Source organism: Heptranchias perlo, chromosome 39, assembly GCF_035084215.1.
Source record: "Heptranchias perlo isolate sHepPer1 chromosome 39, sHepPer1.hap1, whole genome shotgun sequence".
Classification (NCBI taxonomy): domain Eukaryota; kingdom Metazoa; phylum Chordata; class Chondrichthyes; order Hexanchiformes; family Hexanchidae; genus Heptranchias; species Heptranchias perlo.
The window spans coordinates 14013571-14037735 of NC_090363.1; the positions used below are offsets into that span (position 1 = coordinate 14013571).

Sequence of the window (24165 nt, forward strand, 5' to 3'; positions counted from 1 at the left end):
AAACACTGCCGTCAACACACTTTCCAATAGAGCGGACTGGTGAGTCGGAGTGGTGGGTGGGAGCCGCCCCCACCCCTCACTGCAGTTTTTGTAACGATGGCCCGTACGCTAAACTGACAGATGAATGCAATCGGAGCCTGGTACAAAGACCCCCCCTCCCCCCACCTCCGGTGTTGATTTTCTGGCAGCTTTAGTAACTCTTGTCGTCAAGAATATTAAAGAGGAATGTAACACAACTCCATGGCCAGTCTGTGATTACACACGGCAAATTAAGAGATTCATCGCCAACGGTTTTTGTTCATGTCCTCCCTGTGAGATCATGGCCCTCTCTTCGCACCTGGAACATTAATGCTGGGCCCTGTTGAAGACCCCATGTCCATTCTGTGCTGGGACGAAGGTGTTAATTTGACTCCATTCTAAGGCAGGACCTCCAGTTCTGCTCCATTGGATGGTGTACCTCTGTCGACCGGAATTAATATCCATATACCGGATCTAACTAGGGCAAGCCAACCAGGCCTGAGATTCCATTGTGCACAAATCCAGCATTACCAGGACCAACAGTTGACCATTTTTGATGAACTGTCGAAGACCAATCCCAGCAGGACCACCAGTTGACTATTTTTTTGAAGAACCAGAAAGGGCCAATCCCAGCAGGACCAACAGTTGACCATTTTTTTTGAAGAACCATAAAGGGCCAATCCCAGCAGGACCAACAGTTGACTATTTTTTTGAAGAACTGTCAAAGGCCAATCCCTGCAGGGCCATCAGGAGCCAGCTCTGGTAGGCCCACCAGGGACTTGTCCTTAAACAGTTACCAGGGACCAGTTCTGGTAGGACCAACGGGGACCAGTCCTGGTGGGACCATCAGGGACCAGTTCTGGTAGGACCATTGGAGACCAGTCCTGGTAGGACCATTAGGGACCAGTTCTCGTAGGACCATTGGGAACCGGTTCTGGTAGGACCATTGGAGACCAGTCCTGGTAGGACCATTGGGGACCAGTCCTGGTAGGACCATTGGAGACCAGTTCTGGTGGGACCATTAGGGACCAGTTCTCGTAGGACCATTGGAGACCAGTTCTGGTGGGACCAACGGGGACCAATTCTGGTGGGACCATCGGGGACCAGTCCTGGTGGGACCATCGGGGACCAGTCCTGGTAGGACTATTAGGGACCAGTCCTGGTAGGACTATTAGGGACCAGTCCTGGTAGGACTATTGGGGACCAGTCCTGGTAGGACTATTGGGGACCAGTCCTGGTAGGACTATTAGGGACCAGTCCTGGTAGGACTATTGGGGACCAGTCCTGGTAGGACTATTGGGGACCAGTCCTGGTGGGACCATCGGGGACCAGTTCTGGTGGGACTATTGGGGACCAGTCCTGGTAGGACTATTGGGGACCAGTCCTGGTGGGACCATCGGGGACCAGTTCTGGTGGGACTATTGGGGACCAGTCCTGGTGGGACTATTGGGGACCAGTTCTGGTGGGACCATCGGGGACGAGTTCTGGTGGGACCATCGGGGACCAGTCCTGGTGGGACCATCGGGGACCATTTCTGGTGGGACCATCGGGGACCATTTCTGGTGGGACCATCGGGGACCAGTCCTGGTGGGACCATCGGGGACCAGTCCTGGTGGGACCATCGGGGACCAGTTCTGGTGGGACCATTGTGGACCAGCCCTGGTAGGACCATTAGGGACCAGTCCTGGTAGGACCATCGGGAACCAGTCCTGGTGGGACCATTGTGGACCAGCCCTGGTAGGACCATTAGGGACCAGTCCTGGTAGGACCATCGGGGACCAGTCCTGGTGGGACCATTGGAGACCAGTCCTGGTGGGACCATCGGGGACCAGTCCTGGTAGGACCATTAGGGACCAGTTCTGGTAGCACCATCGGGGACCAGTCCTGGTGGGACCATTGGGGACCAGTCCTGGTGGGACCATCGGGGACCAGTTCTGGTAGCACCATCGGGGACCAGTTCTGGTGGGACCATCGGGGACCAGTTCTGGTGGGACCATCGGGGACCAGTCCTGGTGGGACCATCGGGGACCAGTTCTGGTAGGACCATTAGGGACCAGTTCTGGTAGCACCATCGGGGACCAGTTCTGGTGGGACCATCGGGGACCAGTCCTGGTGGGACCATCGGGAACCAGTCCTGGTGCGACCATCGGGGACCAGTTCTGGTAGCACCATCGGGGACCAGTCCTGGTGGGACCATCGGGGACCAGTCCTGGTGGGACCATCGGGTACCAGTTCTGATGGGACCATCGGGGACCAGTTCTGATGGGACCATCGGGGACCAGTCCTGGTGGGACCATTAGGGACCAGTCCTGGTGGGACCATCGGGGACCAGTTCTGGTGGGACCATCGGGGACCAGTTCTGATGGGACCATCGGGGACCAGTCCTGGTGGGACCATCGGGGACCAGTCCTGGTGGGACCATCGGGGACCAGTCCTGGTGGGACCATCGGGGACCAGTTCTGGTACAAACATAAATGTCCATTTTAAGAACTGTGGGTGGACTTTGATGTAGAATGAGGACGACCAGACCCCATGAATCTTAACGGTTATCTCATCTTTTCGGCCAGGTCTTATTCGACCATGAATGCCTCACTCAGTGTAGCTAACAATGACCAGGCCTCTCACATTCTTCATGGCTGGTTTGTGTTTTCAGAAAAGCGATTTAAAAACGAAATCCTTATTATCCAACATGAACAGAAATTTGTGAAAATCTCTTAATTTCTGCTTTGATTAACAGTCTCTGCTGTGTTTTGTTTTTTGCCTTCTGTCTCTGCCTTTCTCACCCGTAGTACTATGATGAAGATTACGAGTATTATGACTATTACGATGAGTTTCACACAGCAGCTCCACCCACCGTGAAAGTGACAGAGGCAGCTGTTGAGAAAGCTGATTCAGGGCAGGTAAAAGGAGGAGGGAGGTGCACCAGGCATGTCCCAGTGTGTGTTCCAGATGTTGTGTGTCAAAAGTTGTCTACTGCCATCTGCTGCCATCTCTGCTTAACATCATCGATCGCCTTCATGTTTTAGCGTTTGTTTACAGCACCAGACCTCGACATTCATAAGACTATGGGGGGGGGGGGTGGGGGGTGGGGATGGTGGGGTATAGGGGAGGGGGTGGGGGAAGGAACTGGGGGATATAGATGTCAGAGAGAAGGAGCGAGAGAAACTGAGACTGAGACAGTGTGTGAGAGAGAGAGAAAGGGAGGGAGATAGAGAGAGATTCATCCACTCAGCCCACTGGATAGAAAGCTCGGTAAGAAGGGTAATTCTGAAGCACTCATTCAGGTTAAGTTGGAGAAGGGGAGACGAGGCAAATTTGGAACTGACGTCAGGAGCTCCTGCACAGTGCGAGTGGTGAACACAGACCATCGAGTGGGGAAGTAACTAAAGATGGCTTAACCACAACAACTTGCATTGGCAGTAGCGCCTTTAACCTGGAAACATCTCCGAAGGCGGTTCACGAGAGCTGTAGTGAAAAGAATGGGTACCCTTCTCCAGAGGAAAGCCTTTTAACGGAGCAGATTGGTCCTATCTCCACCAGAGAATAGAAGCTGATCGTGGGGGAGATGAGCACAGTCAGTAATGGCTTCCTCAAGGAAACACAAACCCATCTAAAAATTCCGACCGTACAATTTAGTTGCAAAGATTTTAAAAAATGGACCGAGGTGCTGCCGCTCTTTTGTGAAAATGGATAAAGATGGGGGTCCGTTCTTTTGGATGCTGATGATGCGGGACATGAGTTTTGGATTTATTGACGGGCAGAGGTGATTAACATCTATCGTTTTGCAATGGGAATGGTCTTATCGGTGTTCGGGCCTGGTGCTCACCCTACAAAGTCAAAGCCCAGATCAGTGGACTCTGACAGCCATCAAGTGTCACAGCTGCCATTTGTCTCATCATTTCATTTCATGTCATTGGTCATTGTCCATTCTTCCTCTTCTCTTTTTCATGTTTTTTTCCATCCCATCTTTCATCACCATCTGCCAGAAAGGGAAAGCCAACGGACGAAAGCAGGGGGCAAACGGCCCCGGCAAAGCAAAAGGCAAACCCTCCAAGGCCAGCGGGGCCCTTAAAAAAGTGCCGTCCCCCCCGAAGCCCGCCTCGGTCAAGCTGGCCGCGCTCCGGAACCCCGCGGTAAAAGTGGCCAAACCGAGACCCGCTGCAGTCAAAGCCGCCGCTAAAACCATCGTGAAGCAGAAGACCCGATTGAGTGGGTTCCAGCAGGTAGAATTGCAACCCGAGAGGCCATTATCCAGATCTTTCCTCTTGGGAGGCTACGGGAAAGATTTGGCATAATCCTGTCACCTCATCCTATCATTCACCCACTCGTTCTCTCCTTCTCATGGACCGCCTCCATTTTCACTGTCTCGCTCCTGCGATCCATTATCCTCGTGATAATGATCCTCATGGCACTGCCTGTTTGTTTGTTTTTTCCTTTTGTTGCTGTCGTCCTCCTTCTTGTTCTGGGGAGGCTTAACGCACTAACGCACTCTTCTCCCATTACGATCCGGTCTAGGATCCGACAGACCCAGCTCTCTATGAAGAAGAGGTTGAAATTGGGCCGTACACGGAGGGGCAGGACTATATTGACGTGCCAGTCTCAAGCGTTCCTCAAATCATCGAGAGTGATGTGACGAAGGTAACACACCCGTCTGCACCGCCATCATCTCCCCAGTGTCTCTGAGGTGCAGTAGGGGAATAACAGCCGTTAAAGCCAAACTGGACTGAGCTGGGTCAACATAGACTGTAGTCTGGGGTGTGTGTGTGTGTCCCTAGTTCCTAGTGGTTCAATGGAAAGACAAGTCCTTGATCACAGGTTACATGTGGATCACCTATAACTATAAGCCTCTAGTCCTAGACCAATTTGCTATCAGAATGATACCGGGGCTAAAAGGGTTAAATTATGAGGACAGGTTGCAGAGACTCGGCTTGTATTCCCTCGAGTATAGAAGATTAAGGGGTGATCTAATTGAGGTGTTCAACATAATTAAAGGATTCGATAGAGTAGATAGAGAGAAACTATTTCCTCTGGTGGGAGAGTCTAGAACAAGGGGGCATAACCTTAAAATTAGAGCTAGGCCGTTCAGGGGTGATGTCAGGAAACATTTCTTCACACAAAGGGGAGTGGAAATCTGGAATTCTCCCTCCCAAAAAGCTGTTGGGGCTAGGGGTCAATTGAAAACTTCAAAACTGAGATTGATAGATTTTTTGTTGGGTATTAAGGGTTATGGAACCAAAGCGGGTAGATGGAGTCAAGATACAGATCAGCCATGATCTAATTGAATGGCGGAACAGGCTCAAGGGGCTGAATGGCCTCCTCCTGTTCCTATGGTCCTATGATTTGCCTTTTGCCCCCTGACCTCAAGGCCCATGATGCACCTGTTGCAGGAAGAGGCCATTTTATTTGGATTTGCCAGTTGGCTTCTTACAATGTGGCCAATCCCTTCCAAAGCGAGGTGTGCAGCGAAAATGATGGGTAGTGACAGCTGAGGAGGAGCCAAGATTAGCAGCAGTGCCAATTATTCACCGTTGCTATGGTGTTTCTCGGTAATGAACCCATGGGATTCCTGGACTCTCTCCATTATTTTGAAAACTTTGAAGAGATAAACTATTTCTCTCCACCCTTCTCCAATGACTGGACCGGTGACCAAGACCCCATATTTGAATTCAGCAAACCATTTTGGACATAATCATCAAAGACAGCTTGGTCCTTCATTGGAGCTGAACAGGAATAGGAACAGGAGGCCATTCAGCCCCTCGAGCCTGTTCCGCCATTCAATCAGATCATGGGTGATCCGTCCCTCAACTCTATTTACCCGCCTTTGATCCTTATGCCTCGACCTAACTTAGTCTTGGAAATTTCAATTGACCCCCCCCCAGCATCCACAGCCTTTCGGGGGAGAGAATTCCACATTTTTACCACCGTGAATACTTCATAGTGGGGATTTTCCAGAAGAGCCTAACTAGAAATTCTGCAATGGCAGCCCATCGAAACCAACAGTCAGAAAACAACAGGCTATGGGGTATTCCCTGATATGTGCTCCCAATATGTCCCAGCGGTGCTGAGGCAGACTATCCTAGGCCATATGCCACCAACAGGTCCACACTGTAAGAGCTACTGTATTGTTAAACTTGGTTGAGTTCAGTTTGGTTTGGTTTGCTCGAGGTGTTCTGTTGACCCCCCTTCCCCGCTCCGGCATGTTTCTGAAAACCCACAGAACTTCAGTGGATTAATTATTTGGGTTTATTTCTGGTCCTTGGGTAGAGGGATGCTACAGCAGTAGAATGGAATATCTTTCCATTTTTGGCCCTGCGGCTGTAATTATGCAATACTAGATAGATAGACAGACGGACAGATAGATAGAACAAGCGCAAATTAGATTTGGAGCAAAGTTCTCAGCACCAGCAATACGCCTTATCCCATGTCAAAACACCCCCGACTGCACGGTCCACTTCCCATACCAATTGTCCATGTGCGTCGCTGAGTGAGATTTATGACCATTTGTGACCAATGTCATGCTATGGGCCTGTGCCCAATAATAGTTCGGTAGAACTACCTATATTAATTTTTCTTAGGATCTCTACATGTGAGAGAAAGAGAGAGAGGATAGCTGAATCCTAATGTCTGGGTCCCACTGCACCCAGTCCCCTGACCAAATGACATCTCCTCTTCCAAGGTCCAAGGTGGTGACTGCAGGTTGCTACAGTTACCTGGAGGTGGGAGACTCTCAGGTCTACAGGTGAGGGGTGGTGACTGCAGGTTGCTACAGTTACCTGGAGGTGGGAGACTCTCAGGTCTACAGGTAAGGGGTGGTGACTGCAGGTTGCTACAGTTACCTGGAGGGATGAGTCATCAGATTTGCTTGTTCTAAGCATCTGAGGTAAGCTGACATTGGTTTGGGTCCTATCTGATGTACATCGTTACACTATGTTTTCCTGTAGATGGGCCTGCGTTGGAACAGTTGCCGACGCAAATTGCTCGTTCTTCTTTCCAATTTTGCTGTTACATTATGCGGCCAGTTAAATGAGATTAACAGACACGGTGACCCTGCTCTCCTTAGTTTCCACGACAACAAGACGTGATGTTTTTGTGTCAGTTGCTAATCTGCTTTGGGCCGTGTCCTGCTGTTGTGCCATGAGCTTGTGACCAGTGTGTGCATCTTCAGAGCTTTGTGGGGCCAATGGGTGTTGGGTGGGATTGGGGGAGAGTATGTGAGGGTCAGACTGCATTGTACAGAATGGACCAGCCCACCAGCTGATGAGGACGAGGAGGGGGCAAAGGTGAAACTCGTTACTTCAAACTGCGATGGCTGGAGAAGGCTCTGGAGAGGGCTCACTAACAGGCCAAGGGACAACTAACCTCTCGTTCACCACCCTTAGGTGGCTATTTCTCAAAAGTAGCCAGTTCCAATGTGGCAACTGAGCTCAAGGGGATTTGGTGTTATTTAGGGAGTCGGTTAGCACCGGGATCAACTCTTGGACCAGGCTGTGTGGGGAAAATTCCCATTTGAGGTTTGGGAAGTGGGGGGACCTTGGTCTTTCGCAGCTTTCTGTTTTGACTGCTCGTCAGTCTCGATAGCCAGTGCGCTGATTCGTCCGGGGGTGGGCCAGTTGATTCTGATACAGCAGTCTGTTCCTGACAATGTACATCAGTCACGGGAGGATTTGAACAGGGGCTCCTGTACCGGCCTCATCACTGGCTTTTATCTGAAAGGCTCCTATGCGGAATGGCTTTTTCCAACTTTGTTCTTTCCTGGAATGAACGCTCACCATCAGTGTCAGTCAACGACTCGGCTCCGAGTGAGACAAAAAATAGTGAGAGTTAGAATGGAACATTTCCCCTTTACACCTGTAATTGCCTGATGGTCAGGGACAGTCGGAGGCAGATACAGCCTAACACTCCCTCTACACTGACCCTCTCCCGCATTCGCATGGGTTAGTTACAGAGTAAAACTCCCTCTACACTGTCCCATCAAACACTCCCAGGGCAGGTACAGCACGGGTTAGATACAGAGTAAAGCTCCCTCTACACTGTCCCATCAAACACTCCCAGGGCAGGTACAGCACGGGTTAGATACAGAGTAAAGCTCCCTCTACACTGTCCAATCAAATACTCCCAGGGCAGGTACAGCACGGGGTAGATACAGAGTAAAGCTCCCTCTACACTGTCCCATCAAACACTCCCAGAGCAGGTACCGCACGGGTTAGATACAGAGTAAAACTCCCTCTACACTGTCCAATCAAATACTCCCAGGGCAGGTACAACCATGGGTTAGATACAGAGTAAAGCTCCCTCTACACTGTCCCATCAAACACTCCCAGGGCAGGTACAGCACGGGTTAGATACAGAGTAAAGCTCCCTCTACACTGTCCCATCAAACACTCCCAGGGCAGGTACAGCACGGGTTAGATACAGAGTAAAGCTCCCTCTACACTGTCCCGTCTAAAACGGGCAGACGATTTACTGTCACCAGTTTCGCGCTCCAGCCAAAGACTGGTTTCATTATGATTACAGTCGAGGATGTTGCGATGGGAGAGAGGCCGAACGTTCTGTCCACTGTCCATGGTGTTGGATTCCAGAGAGAAGAACAAAGTTAAATATCCCATGGGAGGCCGCACACCTCTTTCAAATATCCAATGTGCTTTTTACAAGATAAACAACTGTTACTGCCGCGTGTACAGAGGCTCATACGGGTTAAATGTCAATGGTGTATGGGTGTGTCTACCTCTGGTGTCTATGGTTTATGTGTGTGTGTGTGTGTGTGTGTGTGTCTGCCCCCTCACTGACTGCCTGCCAATGGCCCCTGTCTCTTTGGTCTAATTGCCAGTGTGGACCACTGGCCCTGATGGCTGAGTGGGGCAGCTTTTGTCTCCGAGCCGTAAAGGGCAGGAAGACCCCAGGCTTTGACCCCTGGTCTATTCAGGATCAGACGATCTCGGTTAGGGGTGGCACATTTGGCCTCAGTACCGCTGGGTTAGGGAAGGGACGAAAGAAAAAATTGACCCCAGGGTCCCTTCTCCTGACCGTTACACACCAAGTGAGGATAAGATGGACCTGGCTGTCAACATAAGAAATAGGAGCAGGAGTAGGCCATTCGGCCCCTCGAGCCTGCTCCACCATTCAATCAGATCATGGCTGATCTTCGACCTCGACTCCACTTTCCTCAGGTGTCTAAAGGCACACGTGTGGAGATTGGTCATTTGGGCGAAGGGGGTCCCAGCCAGGTCACCGATGCCCTAGCGATCCAGGGGAGGGAAGGAAATTGCACGGGAACCAAAAATGCCAATGCGCCTCGTAGAGGTATTCCCCGCGCCCCCCTGCCCTCCCCATCCCGAGAGACCAAGGGTCACTGAACGGCAGTAGCGCATGTGTGTCCATCTCTGGAGCGATCGAACGGCTAATGGCCACGTTGGTCTGTGTTTCATTACTTTTTGCTTCCTTCGCCTGAACTGAGAGTCACTGCAGGATCAGTCCCGAAGGTGCCAAGCGCAGAGATGCCCGAGTGCCCGTCGCACGACCCGCCCTCTCATCAGCTCACTGGCTGCACCCAAAATACCCAAACACGCCAACTGGTCCTTATACTGAAGGGGGGAGGGGTGCATTCGCTCAACCCACCCGTTACCTGAGTTGGCATCATTTGTACCACAGGCCGACGGAGACCCCGCTAACTGGAGAGTGCCAGTCCAACCAACCTTTCACTGCCTCAGGCCTGGAGTGGCACTCGTATGGAGACTGGGATTTTGAACTCTGACCTCAAACTATTCGACCACAAAACTTGCATTTATATCATGCTTTTTGCGTCAGTGAACAGCCCGGGGCAGTTTACAGTGTGGTGTTGGCAGTGGGGGGTCCCAAAAATCGGTTACAAGATTACAGGAAGGGCTGGCAAGGTTTGGCGGGCGAGTTAGCAGAGGTGCCAGCTGGTTGAAGAGAACGTAACAGTGACAGGAGAGGCGGATGGGGTTAGGGCGAGGATTGGGGAGGAGTGGGGCCGATCTTTGTGCAACCCACGACCAATGGGAGATGGTTCCTTTAGCCCTGCCTGCCCTGGGCCGAACACTGACGGGGCAAGTGCCGGGACAGAGTGGCCCAGCCCACCCTGGTGTTAGAGTGGGCTCAGAGTTCGCTCTCAGAACCAGCAACGATGCATATGAGATCAGGGAGCACTCACGGGTACAGTGCAGAGATTTGTCTGCCATGGGCCGAGAGGTGGTACACTCAGGCCTGTTCTTTCCTCCATGCATGGGGTCAGGAGGAAGTGTGTATATATAATATATATGTGTGTGTATATAGGTGTATATGTATATATATGTGTGTGTATAGGTGTATATGTATATATGTGTGTGTGTATTGGTGTATATGTATATATGTGTGTGTATATAGGTGTATATGTGCATAAATGTATGTGCTTATGTGCATACATGTGTAAATATGTGTGTGTGTGCAGAAGTATATGTTTGTATAGAAGTATATATGTGTGTATGTGTGTATAAAACGATATGTGTGTGTGTGTATAGATCTGTATGTGTATAGAGGTGTATATGTGTGTATATGTGTACAGAAATATGTATGTGTGTATATGTATAGAAATATGTATGTGTGTATATGTATAGAAATAAGTATGTGTGTATATGTATAGAAATAAGTATGTGTGTATATGTATAGAAATATGTATGTGTGTATATGTATAGAAATAAGTATGTGTGTATATGTATAGAAATATGTATGTGTGTATATGTATAGAAATAAGTATGTGTGTATATGTATAGAAATATGTATGTGTGTATATGTATAGAAATATGTATGTGTGTATATGTATAGAAATAAGTATGTGTGTATATGTATAGAAATAAGTATGTGTGTATATAGGTACAGAAGTATGTATGTGTACAGAAGTGTATATGTGTATAGAAGTGTATATGTGTGCATATGTGTATGTATATATATGTGTATTATTGCCCATATAGATTTACACCCTTACATACATATATATATACTTATACCAACTTTACTCAGAGAGGCCACAGGTGGCAGGTGTGGGGAATAGAAAAGTCAGTAAGGGGCGCTCCTCTGAAATTCTAGTTGAGCCATGGTATAGGGCAGGTGAGAGGGAGCTTTACTCTGTATCTAACCCGTGCTGTACCTGCCCTGGGAGTGTTTGATGGGACAGTGTAGAGGGAGCTTTACTCTGTATCTAACCTGTGCTGTACCTGCCCTGGGGGTGTTTGATGGGACAGTGTAGAGGGAGCTTTACTCTGTATCTAACCCGTGCTGTACCTGCCCTGGGAGCGTTTGACGCTGACACTGGATATGAATGGGACAATGTACCATTCCCCAGCACTAACACCTCTCACTTGAATGAACACAAAATTAATACACACACACACTCACACACACACAAAAAAAATCATTTAAGAATAAAAGTGGAAGTGCGAGGCTGGTTGCTGGAACAGGAGCCAGAGGCACTGGCAGCTTCCCAAAGTGGGAGACCTTCTGTGAGATGTAGCTTTTCATTCTCTCCAATTTAACGGTGCCAATTTCTCCCACAGTTCTATAGGGACGAGCAGACCATGAGCAAAGGAGTAAGTAAAGGTGACTCAGTCCCGGCCCTGTGGTCGAGTATAGGGCAGGGGAAGGATGCTGAGGGCAGGGCACGTGACTCACCCCCCCCCCCGTGCCAGGCGGTAGGTGATTGGCAGCATGATCATGGCAAAGTATTTCTTTGGCAAACCCCCTCGGTGTGTTATGGACCGAGTTGAGTTTTAAGAGGCAGGCTAGCTTGTCCGGCAACACCCCAGATGCCTGAAGAGCGTTGGAGGTGACCTTCATGCATGTTTTGTCTTTGGTGAGGACCCAGGGGAGTGGCAGCCCTGCGTTAGGTAGGACCTGGGTTTTGGCCAGAAGATACCGAGCCATGATCATCTCGCTCTGGGCCCAAGGCCCGATGCAGATTGCTTCACTAATCTAATAGCTGGTCTTGCTTCTCTTTCACTGCTCCCCACCAGCAAGAGGAGGTGGAGCCCACCATTCATCCGTCCAAAGGAGATCTGGGGCTGGCGGAGAAGCAGTTTACAGGAGAAGACATTAGCCCGGGTGACCCCAGTTATGATTACGACTACGTTTATAAGGACTATTATGAGGAGCCCCCGCCCACGGAGATTGGTCCGGGACTTCCCGTTGAGACCGAGGTGTACACGGAAGGAGTAAGTGACCAGGGTCCCTGAACGAAGCCCCCTCACCTCTCGATGTTTTACTGAGACCCTGTCCCTTCCCGTTATTTGTGTATCATTGTCCCATTGGCTGCATCCGCTCCAATGCTGTCCTCGTTCCATCGTTGTCTCCTGGTCTTTACACCTGTCTCCGAAGCCCCTTTTGTTCGCTTTGGTCCAGCTGTGTCTCCTCCCTCATGGGGTCCACCTGTGACTCCGCCCTCACGGTGTCCACCTGTGTCTCCTCCCTCATGGTGTCCACCTGTGTCGTCTCCTCCCTCATGGTGTCCACCTGTGTCTCCTCCCTCACGGTGTCCACCTGTGTCTCCTCCCTCATGGTGTCCACCTGTGTCTCCTCCCTCACGGTGTCCACCTGTGTCTCCTCCCTCATGGTGTCCACCTGTGTCTCCTCCCTCACGGTGTCCACCTGTGTCTCCTCCCTCACGGTGTCCACCTGTGTCTCCTCCCTCATGGTGTCCACCTGTGTCACCTCCTCCCTCACGGTGTCCACCTGTGTCTCCTCCCTCATGGTGTCCACCTGTGTCGTCTCCTCCCTCATGGTGTCCACCTGTGTCTCCTCCCTCACGGTGTCCACCTGTGTCTCCTCCCTCATGGTGTCCACCTGTGTCTCCTCCCTCATGGTGTCCACCTGTGTCTCCTCCCTCACGGTGTCCACCTGTGTCTCCTCCCTCATGGTGTCCACCTGTGTCTCCTCCTCCCTCACGGTGTCCACCTGTGTCTCCTCCCTCATGGTGTCCACCTGTGTCGTCTCCTCCCTCATGGTGTCCACCTGTGTCTCCTCCTCCCTCACGGTGTCCACCTGTGTCTCCTCCTCCCTCATGGTGTCCACCTGTGTCTCCTCCTCCCTCACGGTGTCCACCTGTGTCTCCTCCCTCACGGTGTCCACCTGTGTCACCTCCCTCATGGTGTCCACCTGTGTCGTCTCCTCCCTCACGGTGTCCACCTGTCTCCTCCCTCACGGTGTCCACCTGTCTCCTCCCTCATGTTGTCCACCTGTGTCACCTCCTCCCTCATGGTGTCCACCTGTGTCTCCTCCCTCATGTTGTCCACCTGTGTCACCTCCTCCCTCATGTTGTCCACCTGTGTCTCCTCCCTCATGGTGTCCACCTGTGTCTCCTCCTCCCTCATGGTGTCCACCTGTGTCTCCTCCCTCATGGTGCACCTGTGTCTCCTCCTCCCTCATGGTGTCCACCTGTCTCCTCCTCCCTCATGTTGTCCACCTGTGTCTCCTCCCTTATGGTGTCCACCTGTGTCTCCTCCTCCCTCATGGTGTCCACCTGTCTCCTCCTCCCTCATGTTGTCCACCTGTGTCTCCTCCCTCATGGTGTCCACCTGTGTCTCCTCCTCCCTCATGGTGTCCACCTGTGTCTCCTCCCTTATGGTGTCCAGCTGTGTCTCCTCCCTTATGGTGTCCACCTGTGTCTCCTCCTCCCTCACAGTGTCCACCTGTGTCACCTCCTCCCTCATGGTGTCCACCTGTCTCCTCCCTCATGGTGTCCACCTGTCTCCTCCCTCATGGTGTCCACCTGTGTCTCCTCCCTCATGTTGTCCACCTGTGTCTCCTCCTCCCTCATGGTGTCCACCTGTGTCTCCTCCCTCACGGTGTCCACCTGTGTCTCCTCCTCCCTCACGGTGTCCACCTGTGTCTCCTCCCTCACGGTGTCCACCTGTGTCTCCTCCCTCATGGTGTCCACCTGTGTCTCCTCCTCCCTCATGGTGTCCACCTGTGTCTCCTCCCTCACGGTGTCCACCTGTGTCTCCTCCTCCCTCACGGTGTCCACCTGTGTCTCCTCCCTCATGGTGTCCACCTGTGTCTCCTCCCTCACGGTGTCCACCTGTGTCTCCTCCTCCCTCATGGTGTCCACCTGTGTCTCCTCCTCCCTCATGGTGTCCACCTGTGTCTCCTCCCTCACGGTGTCCACCTGTGTCTCCTCCTCCCTCACGGTGTCCACCTGTGTCTCCTCCTCCCTCATGGTGTCCACCTGTGTCTCCTCCCTCATGGTGTCCACCTGTGTCTCCTCCTCCCTCATGGTGTCCACCTGTGTCTCCTCCTCCCTCATGGTGTCCACCTGTGTCTCCTCCCTCACGGTGTCCACCTGTGTCTCCTCCCTCACGGTGTCCACCTGTGTCGTCTCCTCCCTCACGGTGTCCACCTGTGTCTCCTCCTCCCTCATGGTGTCCACCTGTGTCTCCTCCCTCATGGTGTCCACCTGTGTCTCCTCCCTCACGGTGTCCACCTGTGTCTCCTCCTCCCTCACGGTGTCCACCTGTGTCTCCTCCTCCCTCACGGTGTCCACCTGTGTCTCCTCCCTCATGGTGTCCACCTGTGTCTCCTCCCTCATGGTGTCCACCTGTGTCTCCTCCTCCCTCACGGTGTCCACCTGTGTCTCCTCCCTCATGGTGTCCACCTGTGTCTCCTCCCTCATGGTGTCCACCTGTGTCTCCTCCCTCATGGTGTCCACCTGTGTCTCCTCCTCCCTCATGGTGTCCACCTGTGTCTCCTCCTCCCTCATGGTGTCCACCTGTGTCTCCTCCTCCCTCACGGTGTCCACCTGTGTCTCCTCCTCCCTCACGGTGTCCACCTGTGTCTCCTCCTCCCTCACGGTGTCCACCTGTGTCTCCTCCTCCCTCACGGTGTCCACCTGTGTCTCCTCCTCCCTCACAGTGTCCACCTGTGTCTCCTCCTCCCTCACGGTGTCCACCTGTGTCTCCTCCTCCCTCACGGTGTCCACCTGTGTCTCCTCCTCCCTCATGGTGTCCACCTGTGTCTCCTCCTCCCTCATGGTGTCCACCTGTGTCTCCTCCCTCACGGTGTCCACCTGTGTCTCCTCCTCCCTCATGGTGTCCACCTGTGTCTCCTCCCTCACGGTGTCCACCTGTGTCTCCTCCTCCCTCATGGTGTCCACCTGTGTCTCCTCCTCCCTCATGGTGTCCACCTGTGTCTCCTCCCTCATGTTGTCCACCTGTGTCACCTCCTCCCTCATGTTGTCCACCTGTGTCTCCTCCCTCATGGTGTCCACCTGTGTCTCCTCCTCCCTCATGGTGTCCACCTGTGTCTCCTCCCTCATGGTGTCCACCTGTGTCTCCTCCCTCATGGTGTCCACCTGTGTCTCCTCCCTCATGGTGTCCACCTGTGTCTCCTCCCTCATGGTGCACCTGTGTCTCCTCCCTCATGGTGCACCTGTGTCTCCTCCTCCCTCATGGTGTCCACCTGTCTCCTCCTCCCTCATGTTGTCCACCTGTGTCACCTCCTCCCTCATGGTGTCCACCTGTGTCTCCTCCCTTATGGTGTCCACCTGTGTCTCCTCCTCCCTCACAGTGTCCACCTGTGTCTCCTCCTCCCTCATGGTGTCCACCTGTCTCCTCCCTCACGGTGTCCACCTGTCTCCTCCCTCATGGTGTCCACCTGTGTCTCCTCCCTCATGGTGTCCACCTGTGTCTCCTCCTCCCTCATGGTGTCCACCTGTGTCTCCTCCCTCACGGTGTCCACCTGTGCTCCTCCAATGCAATGTGGTGATCTTATTTTTTTTGTAAATGTCTCTGATGCTATTTCCAGTTTAGTCCATGACTCTATCGCCTGCAGCCTCTCTGTGATATTAATGCCTATTCCCTTCCTTACAACCTGCGTTGTGTCAGCTCCTGCTTCGGTGATGTCACCTCCTGCTTCGGTGACGTCGTCTTCTGCTTGGCCATGCCGTCGTACACTTCCTGTTAATCTGTGATGTAATTTCCTGTCTGGTGTGGTCGCCTCTTTGCTGATGTAATGCTCAGCTTTCTGATGCTGTGTGTCGCTCTGTGTGATGTCATCTCCCATTCAGTGACGTCACCGTGCACTTTCTAATATTGACTGTCAATCCAAGTGATGTCATCGGTTCAGCGCAGCGAGCCTGCTGTTAATGATGTAATTTCCTATTATGTACGATGTCACTTCCTGTTAGACGCTCAGTTTGGCTGATGTCATTTTCTTGTTCGTTGATGTCATCTGACATTTAGTGACGTCACTCCATTCCCAATTACATCATTTCCTCACCGATGTCATTTCCCAGTGAAGTTGCCATCACCCACGATGATGCCACTTACAATGCCTGGGATTTGGTTCGCCTGTTGGCGACTGTAGAAAGTCAGCAATATCCAGCCAACAACGCGCTGACGGTGTCTGCAGGGGTGGGTGGGGGTCAGACATTGTTTGTGGGTCAGGTCAGTTACTGAAGAGTGACAGAATACAAGAGAAATAAATTCCCCCAAAACAACATCAAAGAGAATACAACAAGGGTCATTCAGTGCCAGTCCCGTTCAGTGCCAGTCCCGTTCAGTGCCAGTCCCGTTCAATGCCAGTCCCGTTCAGTGCCAGTCCCGTTCAGTGCCAGTCCCATTCAATGCCAGTCCCGATCAGTGCCAGTCACGATCAATGCCAGTCCCATTCAATGCCAGTCCCATTCAGTGCCAGTCCCATTCAGTGCCAGTCCCATTCAATGCCAGTCCCATTCAGTGCCAGTCCTGATCAATGCCAGTCCCATTCAATGCCAGTCCCATTCAATGCCAGTCCCATTCAATGTCAGTCCCATTCAATGTCAGTCCCGTTCAGTGCCAGTCGTGATCATTGCCAGTCCCGTTCAGTGCCAGTCCCGTTCTGTGCCAGTCCCGATCAATGTCAGTCCCATTCAGTGCCAGTCCCATTCAATGCCAGTCCCATTCAATGACAGTCCCGTTCAGTGCCAGTCCCATTCAATGCCAGTCCCGTTCAGTGCCAGTCCCATTCAATGCCAGTCCCGTTCAGTGCCAGTCCTGATCAGTGCCAGTCATGATCAATGCCAGTCCCGTTCAATGCCAGTCCCATTCAGTGCCAGTCCCGTTCAGTGCCAGTCCCGATTAATGCCAGTCCCGTTCAGTGCCAGTCCCGATCAGTGCCAGTCCCATTCAATGCCAGTCCCAATCAGTGCCAGTCCCGTTCAGTGCCAGTCCCGTTCAATGCCAGTCCCATTCAATGCCAGTCCCGATCAATGCCAGTCCCATTCAATGCCAGTCCCATTCAATGCCAGTCCCGATCAATGCCAGTCCCGATCAATGCCAGTCCCATTCAATGCCAGTCCAATTCAGTGCCAGTCCCGATCAATGCCAGTCCCATTCAGTGCCAGTCCCGTTCAGTGCCAGTCCCGATCAATGCCAGTCCTATTCAGTGCCAGTCCTATTCAATGCCAGTCCCATTCAATGCCAGTCCCGATCAATGCCAGTCCCGATCAATGCCAGTCCCATTCAATGCCAGTCCAATTCAGTGCCAGTCCCATTCAGTGCCAGTCCCGTTCAGTGCCAGTCCCATTCAGTGCCAGTCCCGTTCAGTGCCAGTCCCGATCAATGCCAGTCCTATTCAGTGCCAGTCCTATTCAGTGCCAGTCCTGATCAATGCCAGTCCCGATCAGTGCCAGTCCCATTCAGTGCCAGTCCCATTCAGTGCCAGTCCCATTCAGTGCCAGTCCTGATCAATGCCAGTCCCATTCAGTGCCAGTCCTGATCAATGCCAGTCCCATTCAGTGTCAGTCCCATTCAGTGCCAGTCCCAGTCAGTGCCATTCTCATTCAGTGCCAGTCCCGTTCAGTGCCAGTCCTGTTCAGTGCCAGTCCCGTTCAGTGCCATTCTCATTCAGTGCCAGTCCCAGTCAGTGCCAGTCCTGATCAATGCCAGTCCCATTCAGTGCCAGTCCTGTTCAGTGCCAGTCCCGTTCAGTGCCATTCTCATTCAGTGCCAGTCCCAGTCAGTGCCAGTCCTGATCAATGCCAGTCCCATTCAGTGCCAGTCCTGTTCAGTGCCAGTCCCGTTCAGTGCCATTCTCATTCAGTGCCAGTCCCAGTCAGTGCCAGTCCTGATCAATGCCAGTCCCATTCAGTGCCAGTCCTGTTCAGTGCCAGTCCCGTTCAGTGCCAGTCCCGTTCAGTGCCAGTCCTGTTAAGTGCCAGTCCTATTCAATGCCATTCCCGTTCAATGCCAGTCCCAATCAGTGCCAGTCCCATTCAGTGCCAGTCCCATTCAATGCCATTCCCATTCAATGCCAGTCCCATTCAATGCCATTCCCATTCAATGACAGTCCCATTCAGTGCCAGTCCCGTTCATCGCCAGTCCCAATCAGTGCCAGTCCCATTCAATGCCAGTCCCGTTCAGTGCCAGTCCCAGTCAGTGCCAGTCCTGATCAATGCCAGTCCCATTCAGTGCCAGTCCTCTTCAGTGCCAGTCCCGTTCAGTGCCATTCTCATTCAGTGCCAGTCCCAGTCAGTGCCAGTCCTGATCAATGCCAGTCCCATTCAGTGCCAGTCCTGTTCAGTGCCAGTCCCGTTCAGTGCCAGTCCTGTTAAGTGCCAGTCCTATTCAATGCCATTCCCGTTCAATGCCAGTCCCAATCAGTGCCAGTCCCATTCAGTGCCAGTCCCATTCAATGCCATTCCCATTAAATGCCAGTCCCATTCAATGCCATTCCCATTCAATGCCAGTCCCATTCAGTGCCAGTCCCGTTCATCGCCAGTCCCAATCAGTGCCAGTCCCATTCAATGCCAGTCCCGTTCATCGCCAGTCCCATTCAGTGCCAGTCCTGATCAATGCCAGTCCCGTTCATCGCCAGTCCCATTCAATGCCAGTCCTGTTCAGTGCCAGTCCCATTCAATGCCAGTCCCGTTCATCGCCAGTCCCATTCAGTGCCAGTCCCGATCAATGCCAGTCCCATTCAGTGCCAGTCCCGATCAATGCCAGTCCCGTTCAGTGCCAGTCCTGATCAATGCCAGTCCCGTTCAGTGCCAGTCCTGATCAATGCCAGTCCCGTTCAGTGCCAGTCCCGATCAATGCCAGTCCCATTCAGTGCCAGTCCCGTTCAGTGCCAGTCCCGATCAATGCCAGTCCTATTCAGTGCCAGTCCTATTCAATGCCAGTCCCATTCAATGCCAGTCCCGATCAATGCCAGTCCCGATAAATGCCAGTCCAATTCAGTGCCAGTCCCGATCAATGCCAGTCCCATTCAGTGCCAGTCCCGTTCAGTGCCAGTCCCATTCAGTGCCAGTCCCGTTCAGTGCCAGTCCCGATCAATGCCAGTCCTATTCAGTGCCAGTCCTATTCAGTGCCAGTCCTATTCAGTGCCAGTCCCATTCAGTGCCAGTCCCGTTCAGTGCCAGTCCCGATCAATGCCAGTCCTATTCAGTGCCAGTCCTATTCAGTGCCAGTCCTGATCAATGCCAGTCCCGATCAGTGCCAGTCCCATTCAGTGCCAGTCCCATTCAGTGCCAGTCCTGATCAATGCCAGTCCCATTCAGTGCCAGTCCTGATCAATGCCAGTCCCATTCAGTGTCTGTCCCATTCAGTGCCAGTCCCAGTCAGTGCCATTCTCATTCAGTGCCAGTCCCGTTCAGTGCCAGTCCCGTTCAGTGCCATTCTCATTCAGTGCCAGTCCCAGTCAGTGCCAGTCCTGATCAATGCCAGTCCTGTTCAGTGCCAGTCCCGTTCAGTGCCATTCTCATTCAGTGCCAGTCCCAGTCAGTGCCAGTCCTGATCAATGCCAGTCCCATTCAGTGCCAGTCCTGTTCAGTGCCAGTCCCGTTCAGTGCCATTCTCATTCAGTGCCAGTCCCAGTCAGTGCCAGTCCTGATAAATGCCAGTCCCATTCAGTGCCAGTCCCGTTCAGTGCCAGTCCCGTTCAGTGCCAGTCCTGTTAAGTGCCAGTCCTATTCAATGCCATTCCCGTTCAATGCCAGTCCCAATCAGTGCCAGTCCCATTCAGTGCCAGTCCCATTCAATGCCATTCCCATTCAATGCCAGTCCCATTCAATGCCATTCCCATTCAATGCCAGTCCCATTCAGTGCCAGTCCCGTTCATCGTCAGTCCCAATCAGTGCCAGTCCCATTCAATGCCAGTCCCGATTAATGCCAGTCCCGTTCATCGCCAGTCCCATTCAGTGCCAGTCCTGATCAATGCCAGTCCCGTTCATCGCCAGTCCCATTCAATGCCAGTCCTGTTCAGTGCCAGTCCCATTCAATGCCAGTCCCGTTCATCGCCAGTCCCATTCAGTGCCAGTCCCGATCAATGCCAGTCCCATTCAGTGCCAGTCCCGATCAATGCCAGTCCCGTTCAGTGCCAGTCCTGATCAATGCCAGTCCCGTTCAGTGCCAGTCCTGATCAATGCCAGTCCCGTTCAGTGCCAGTCCCGATCAATGCCAGTCCCATTCAGTGCCAGTCCCGTTCAGTGCCAGTCCTGATCAATGCCAGTCCTGATCAATGCCAGTCCCGTTCAGTGCCACTCCCATTCAGTGCCAGTCCCATTCAGTGCCAGTCCTGATCAATGCCAGTCCTGTTCAGTGCCAGTCCCGTTCAGTGCCAGTCCCGATCAATGCCAGTCCCGATCAGTGCCAGTCCCGTTCAATGCCAGTCCCATTCAATGTCAGTCCCGATCAGTGCCAGTCCCGTTCAATGCCAGTCCCATTCAGTGCCAGTCACATTCAGTGCCAGTCCTGATCAATGCCAGTCCCGTTCAGTGCCAGTCCCATTCAATGCCAGTCCCATTCAGTGCCAGTCCCATTCAGTGCCAGTCCCGTTCAGTGCCAGTCCTATTCAGTGCCAGTCCCGATCATTGCCAGTCCCGTTCAATGCCAGTCCCATTCAATGCCAGTCCCGATCAATGCCAGTCCTGTTCAGTGCCAGTCCCGTTCAGTGCCAGTCCCGATCAATGCCAGTCCCGATCAGTGCCAGTCCCATTCAGTGCCAGTCCCGTTCAGTGCCACTCCTGATCAATGCCAGTCCCGTTCAGTGCCGGTCCCGTTCAGTGCCAGTCCTGTTCAATGCCAGTCCCGTTCAGTGCCAGTCCCGTTCAGTGCCAGTCCCAGTCAGTGCCAGTCCCGTTCAGTGCCAGTCCTGATCAATGCCAGTCCCGTTCAGTGCCAGTCCCGTTCAGTGCCAGTCCCGTTCAGTGCCAGTCCCATTCAATGCCAGTCCCGTTCAGTGCCAGTCCCGTTCAGTGCCAGTCCCGTTCAGTGCCAGTCCCGTTCAGTGCCAGTCCCATTCAATGCCAGTCCCATTCAGTGCCAGTCCCGTTCAGTGCCAGTCCCGTTCAGTGCCAGTCCCATTCAGTGCCAGTCCTGATCAATGCCAGTCCCATTCAGTGCCAGTCCCGTTCAGTGCCAGCTCTGCGATTATCAGCCTTGTTCCAATGCCACTGCCAGCCCTTTCCAATCTCAGCCCTCTGCAATTGCCAGTCGAGACATGCATTTGAATTTGACACCTTCAGGATATGGCCATTTCCCCAGAAAGGACCTGGCCCCGTGGGGCAGGAGCCCGCAGTCTGTGTCGCGTTGGTCAATGTTCAGACACCTTCTGACCTTTCAGCCTCCACGAGGCTGTGGCCTTTGAAATGGGAACCTGATGTTTTTGTGACAAAGTGTTTTGTTCTTTCAGGTGGCTTTGAGTGGACCGAAGGGAGAGAAAGGAGAGCCTGCAGTCGTCGAGTCAGTGAGTACCTGGTCCCAGGACTGTCCTCCATCCCCACTGCGTCAGTGTGGGAGAGGCTGGCTGCTTGCCTCCAATGGCGGAGGAAGCCCCTCTCTCCTCCCCTCCCCCACGCTGAACCCCTCCCCCTCCCTCCTCCCCTCCCCCACTCAGTGACCCCCTCCACTACCCTCCTCTCCTCCCTCTCCTCACCTCCCTCCTCCCTCTCCTCCCCTTCCTCCATCTCCTCCCCTTCTTTCCTCTCCTCCACCATTTCCTCCCTCTCCTCCTCCCATCCTCCTTCTCCTTCCGCTCCTCTCCTCCCCCTCCATCTCCTCCCCCTCCTCCCTCGTCCTCTCCTCCCTGTCCTTCCCTTCCTCCCTCTCCTCCCACTTCCTCCCTCCTCTCCCCCTCCTACCTCTCCCCTCCTCTCTCTCCTCCTCTTCTTCCCCCTCCTCCCCCTCTCCTCCCTCTCTGCCTCCTCCTTCTCCTCCCCTTCCTTCCTCTCCCCCTACTTCCCTTGCCCCTCTACTCCCTCTTCATCCCCCTCCCCCTCCTCCCCCTCCCTCCTCCCCTCCCCCTCATCGCCCCTCCCCCTCATCCCCCTCCCCCTCCTCTCCCCCTCTCCCGTGTCTGATGGTGTCTCTATGTATTTACAGGGGATGCTGGTTGAAGGTCCTCCTGGCCCAGAAGGCCCCTCAGTAAGTAGAGGAATCTGTTGTAGACTGCAGTGGATGCAGGATCTGGTCTGTTCATCACTTGTTCTGTTCCATGAATTAGTGGCTGTGTTTTATTGAATAATGACAACTTGCCCTTGAATAATCCACCCAAATGTGTGTCCGTGCGTGACATTTTGATATTTTGCTGCTCTCCAAAAAAAAGGATGGTATTTGAAATTAATTTGAAGACGAGTGAATCCTCCAACTATCAAAAAAAAAACGGTGCCTACTCTTTGTGGCCTGGAATTAATTCTGTCCGAGTCCAAGTGAAAGGATTTCCCTTTGCCAGCTGGGCTCAGAGTCGGTTCCTTAGTCTGGGAAAGGAAGAAATGAAGACATCAGCCTTGATCTCAAAGTAGTGAGGAATGGGTGGGATTGTGGAGTAGAGGGAATGGTTGGGATTGTAGAGTAGAGGGAATGGGTGAGATTGTAGAGTAGAGGGAATGGTTGGGATTGTAGAGTAGGGGAAATGGTTGGGATTGTCGAGTAGAGGGAATGGGTGAGATTGTAGAGTAGAGGGAATGGTTGGGATTGTAGAGTAGGGGGAATGGTTGGGATTGTAGAGTAGGGGGAATGGTTGGGATTGTAGAGTAGAGGGAATGGGTGAGATTGTAGAGTAGGGGGAATGGTTGGGATTGTAGAGTAGAGGGAATGGGTGAGATTGTAGAGTAGACAGAATGGGTGAGATTGTGCAGTAGAGGGAATGGTTGGGATTTCAGAGTAGAGGGAATGGGTGAGATTGTAGAGTAGAGGGAATGGTTGTGATTGTAGAGTAGAGGGAATGGTTGGGATTGTAGAGTAGGGGGAATGGTTGGGATTGTAGAGTAGAGGGAATGGGTGAGATTGTAGAGTAGACAGAATGGGTGAGATTGTGCAGTAGAGGGAATGGTTGGGATTTCAGAGTAGAGGGAATGGTTGGGATTGTAGAGTAGAGGGAATGGTTGGGATTGTAGAGTAGAGGGAATGGTTGGGATTGTAGAGTAGAGGGAATGGTTGGGATTGTAGGGTAGAGGGAATGGTTGGGATTGTAGAGTAGAGGGAATGGTTGGGATTGTAGAGTAGAGGGAATGGTTGGGATTGTAGAGTAGAGGGAATGGTTGGGATTGTAGAGTAGAGGGAATGGTTGGGATTGTAGAGTAGAGGGAATGGGTGGGATTGTAGGGTAGAGGGAATGGTTGGGATTGTAGAGTAGAGGGAATGGTTGGGATTGTAGGGTAGAGGGAATGGTTGGGTTGGTGAGTAGAGGGAATGGTTGGGATTGTAGAGCGGAGGGAATGGTTGGAATTGTAGAGTAGAGGGAATGGTTGGGATTGTAGAGTAGAGGGAATGGTTGGGATTGTAGAGTAGAGGGAATGGTTGGGATTGTAGAGTAGAGGGAATGGTTGGGATTGTAGAGTAGAGGGAATGGTTGGGATTGTAGAGTAGAGGGAATGGTTGGGATTGTAGAGTAGAGTGAATGGGTGAGATTGTAGAGTGGAGGAAATGGGTGGGATTGTAGAGTAGAGGGAATGGTTGGGATTGTAGAGTAGCGGGAATGGTTGGGATTGTAGAGTAGAGGGAATGGTTGGGATTGTAGAGTAGAGGGAATGGTTGGGATTGTAGAGTAGAGGGAATGGTTGGGATTGTAGAGTAGAGGGAATGGTTGGGATTGTAGAGTAGAGGGAATGGTTGGGATTGTAGAGTAGAGGGAATGGTTGGGATTGTAGAGTAGAGGGAATGGGTGAGATTGTAGAGTAGAGGGAATGGG

At 52.6% G+C, this 24165-nt stretch overlaps 1 protein-coding gene across 1 annotated transcript in view; it reads left to right on the plus strand.

Annotated features, from left to right (window-relative positions):
* The window catches only part of LOC137305261 (collagen alpha-1(V) chain-like), a 522869-nt gene that overhangs the window by 222790 nt on the left and 275914 nt on the right, over positions 1-24165 (plus strand). The window contains exons 6-10 of the mRNA XM_067974118.1: positions 2808-2918; positions 4534-4656; positions 12024-12221; positions 21670-21723; positions 22359-22400. Coding sequence (XP_067830219.1) covers positions 2808-2918; positions 4534-4656; positions 12024-12221; positions 21670-21723; positions 22359-22400 — 528 coding nt within the window. The remainder of the gene's footprint in view (positions 1-2807; positions 2919-4533; positions 4657-12023; positions 12222-21669; positions 21724-22358; positions 22401-24165) is intronic.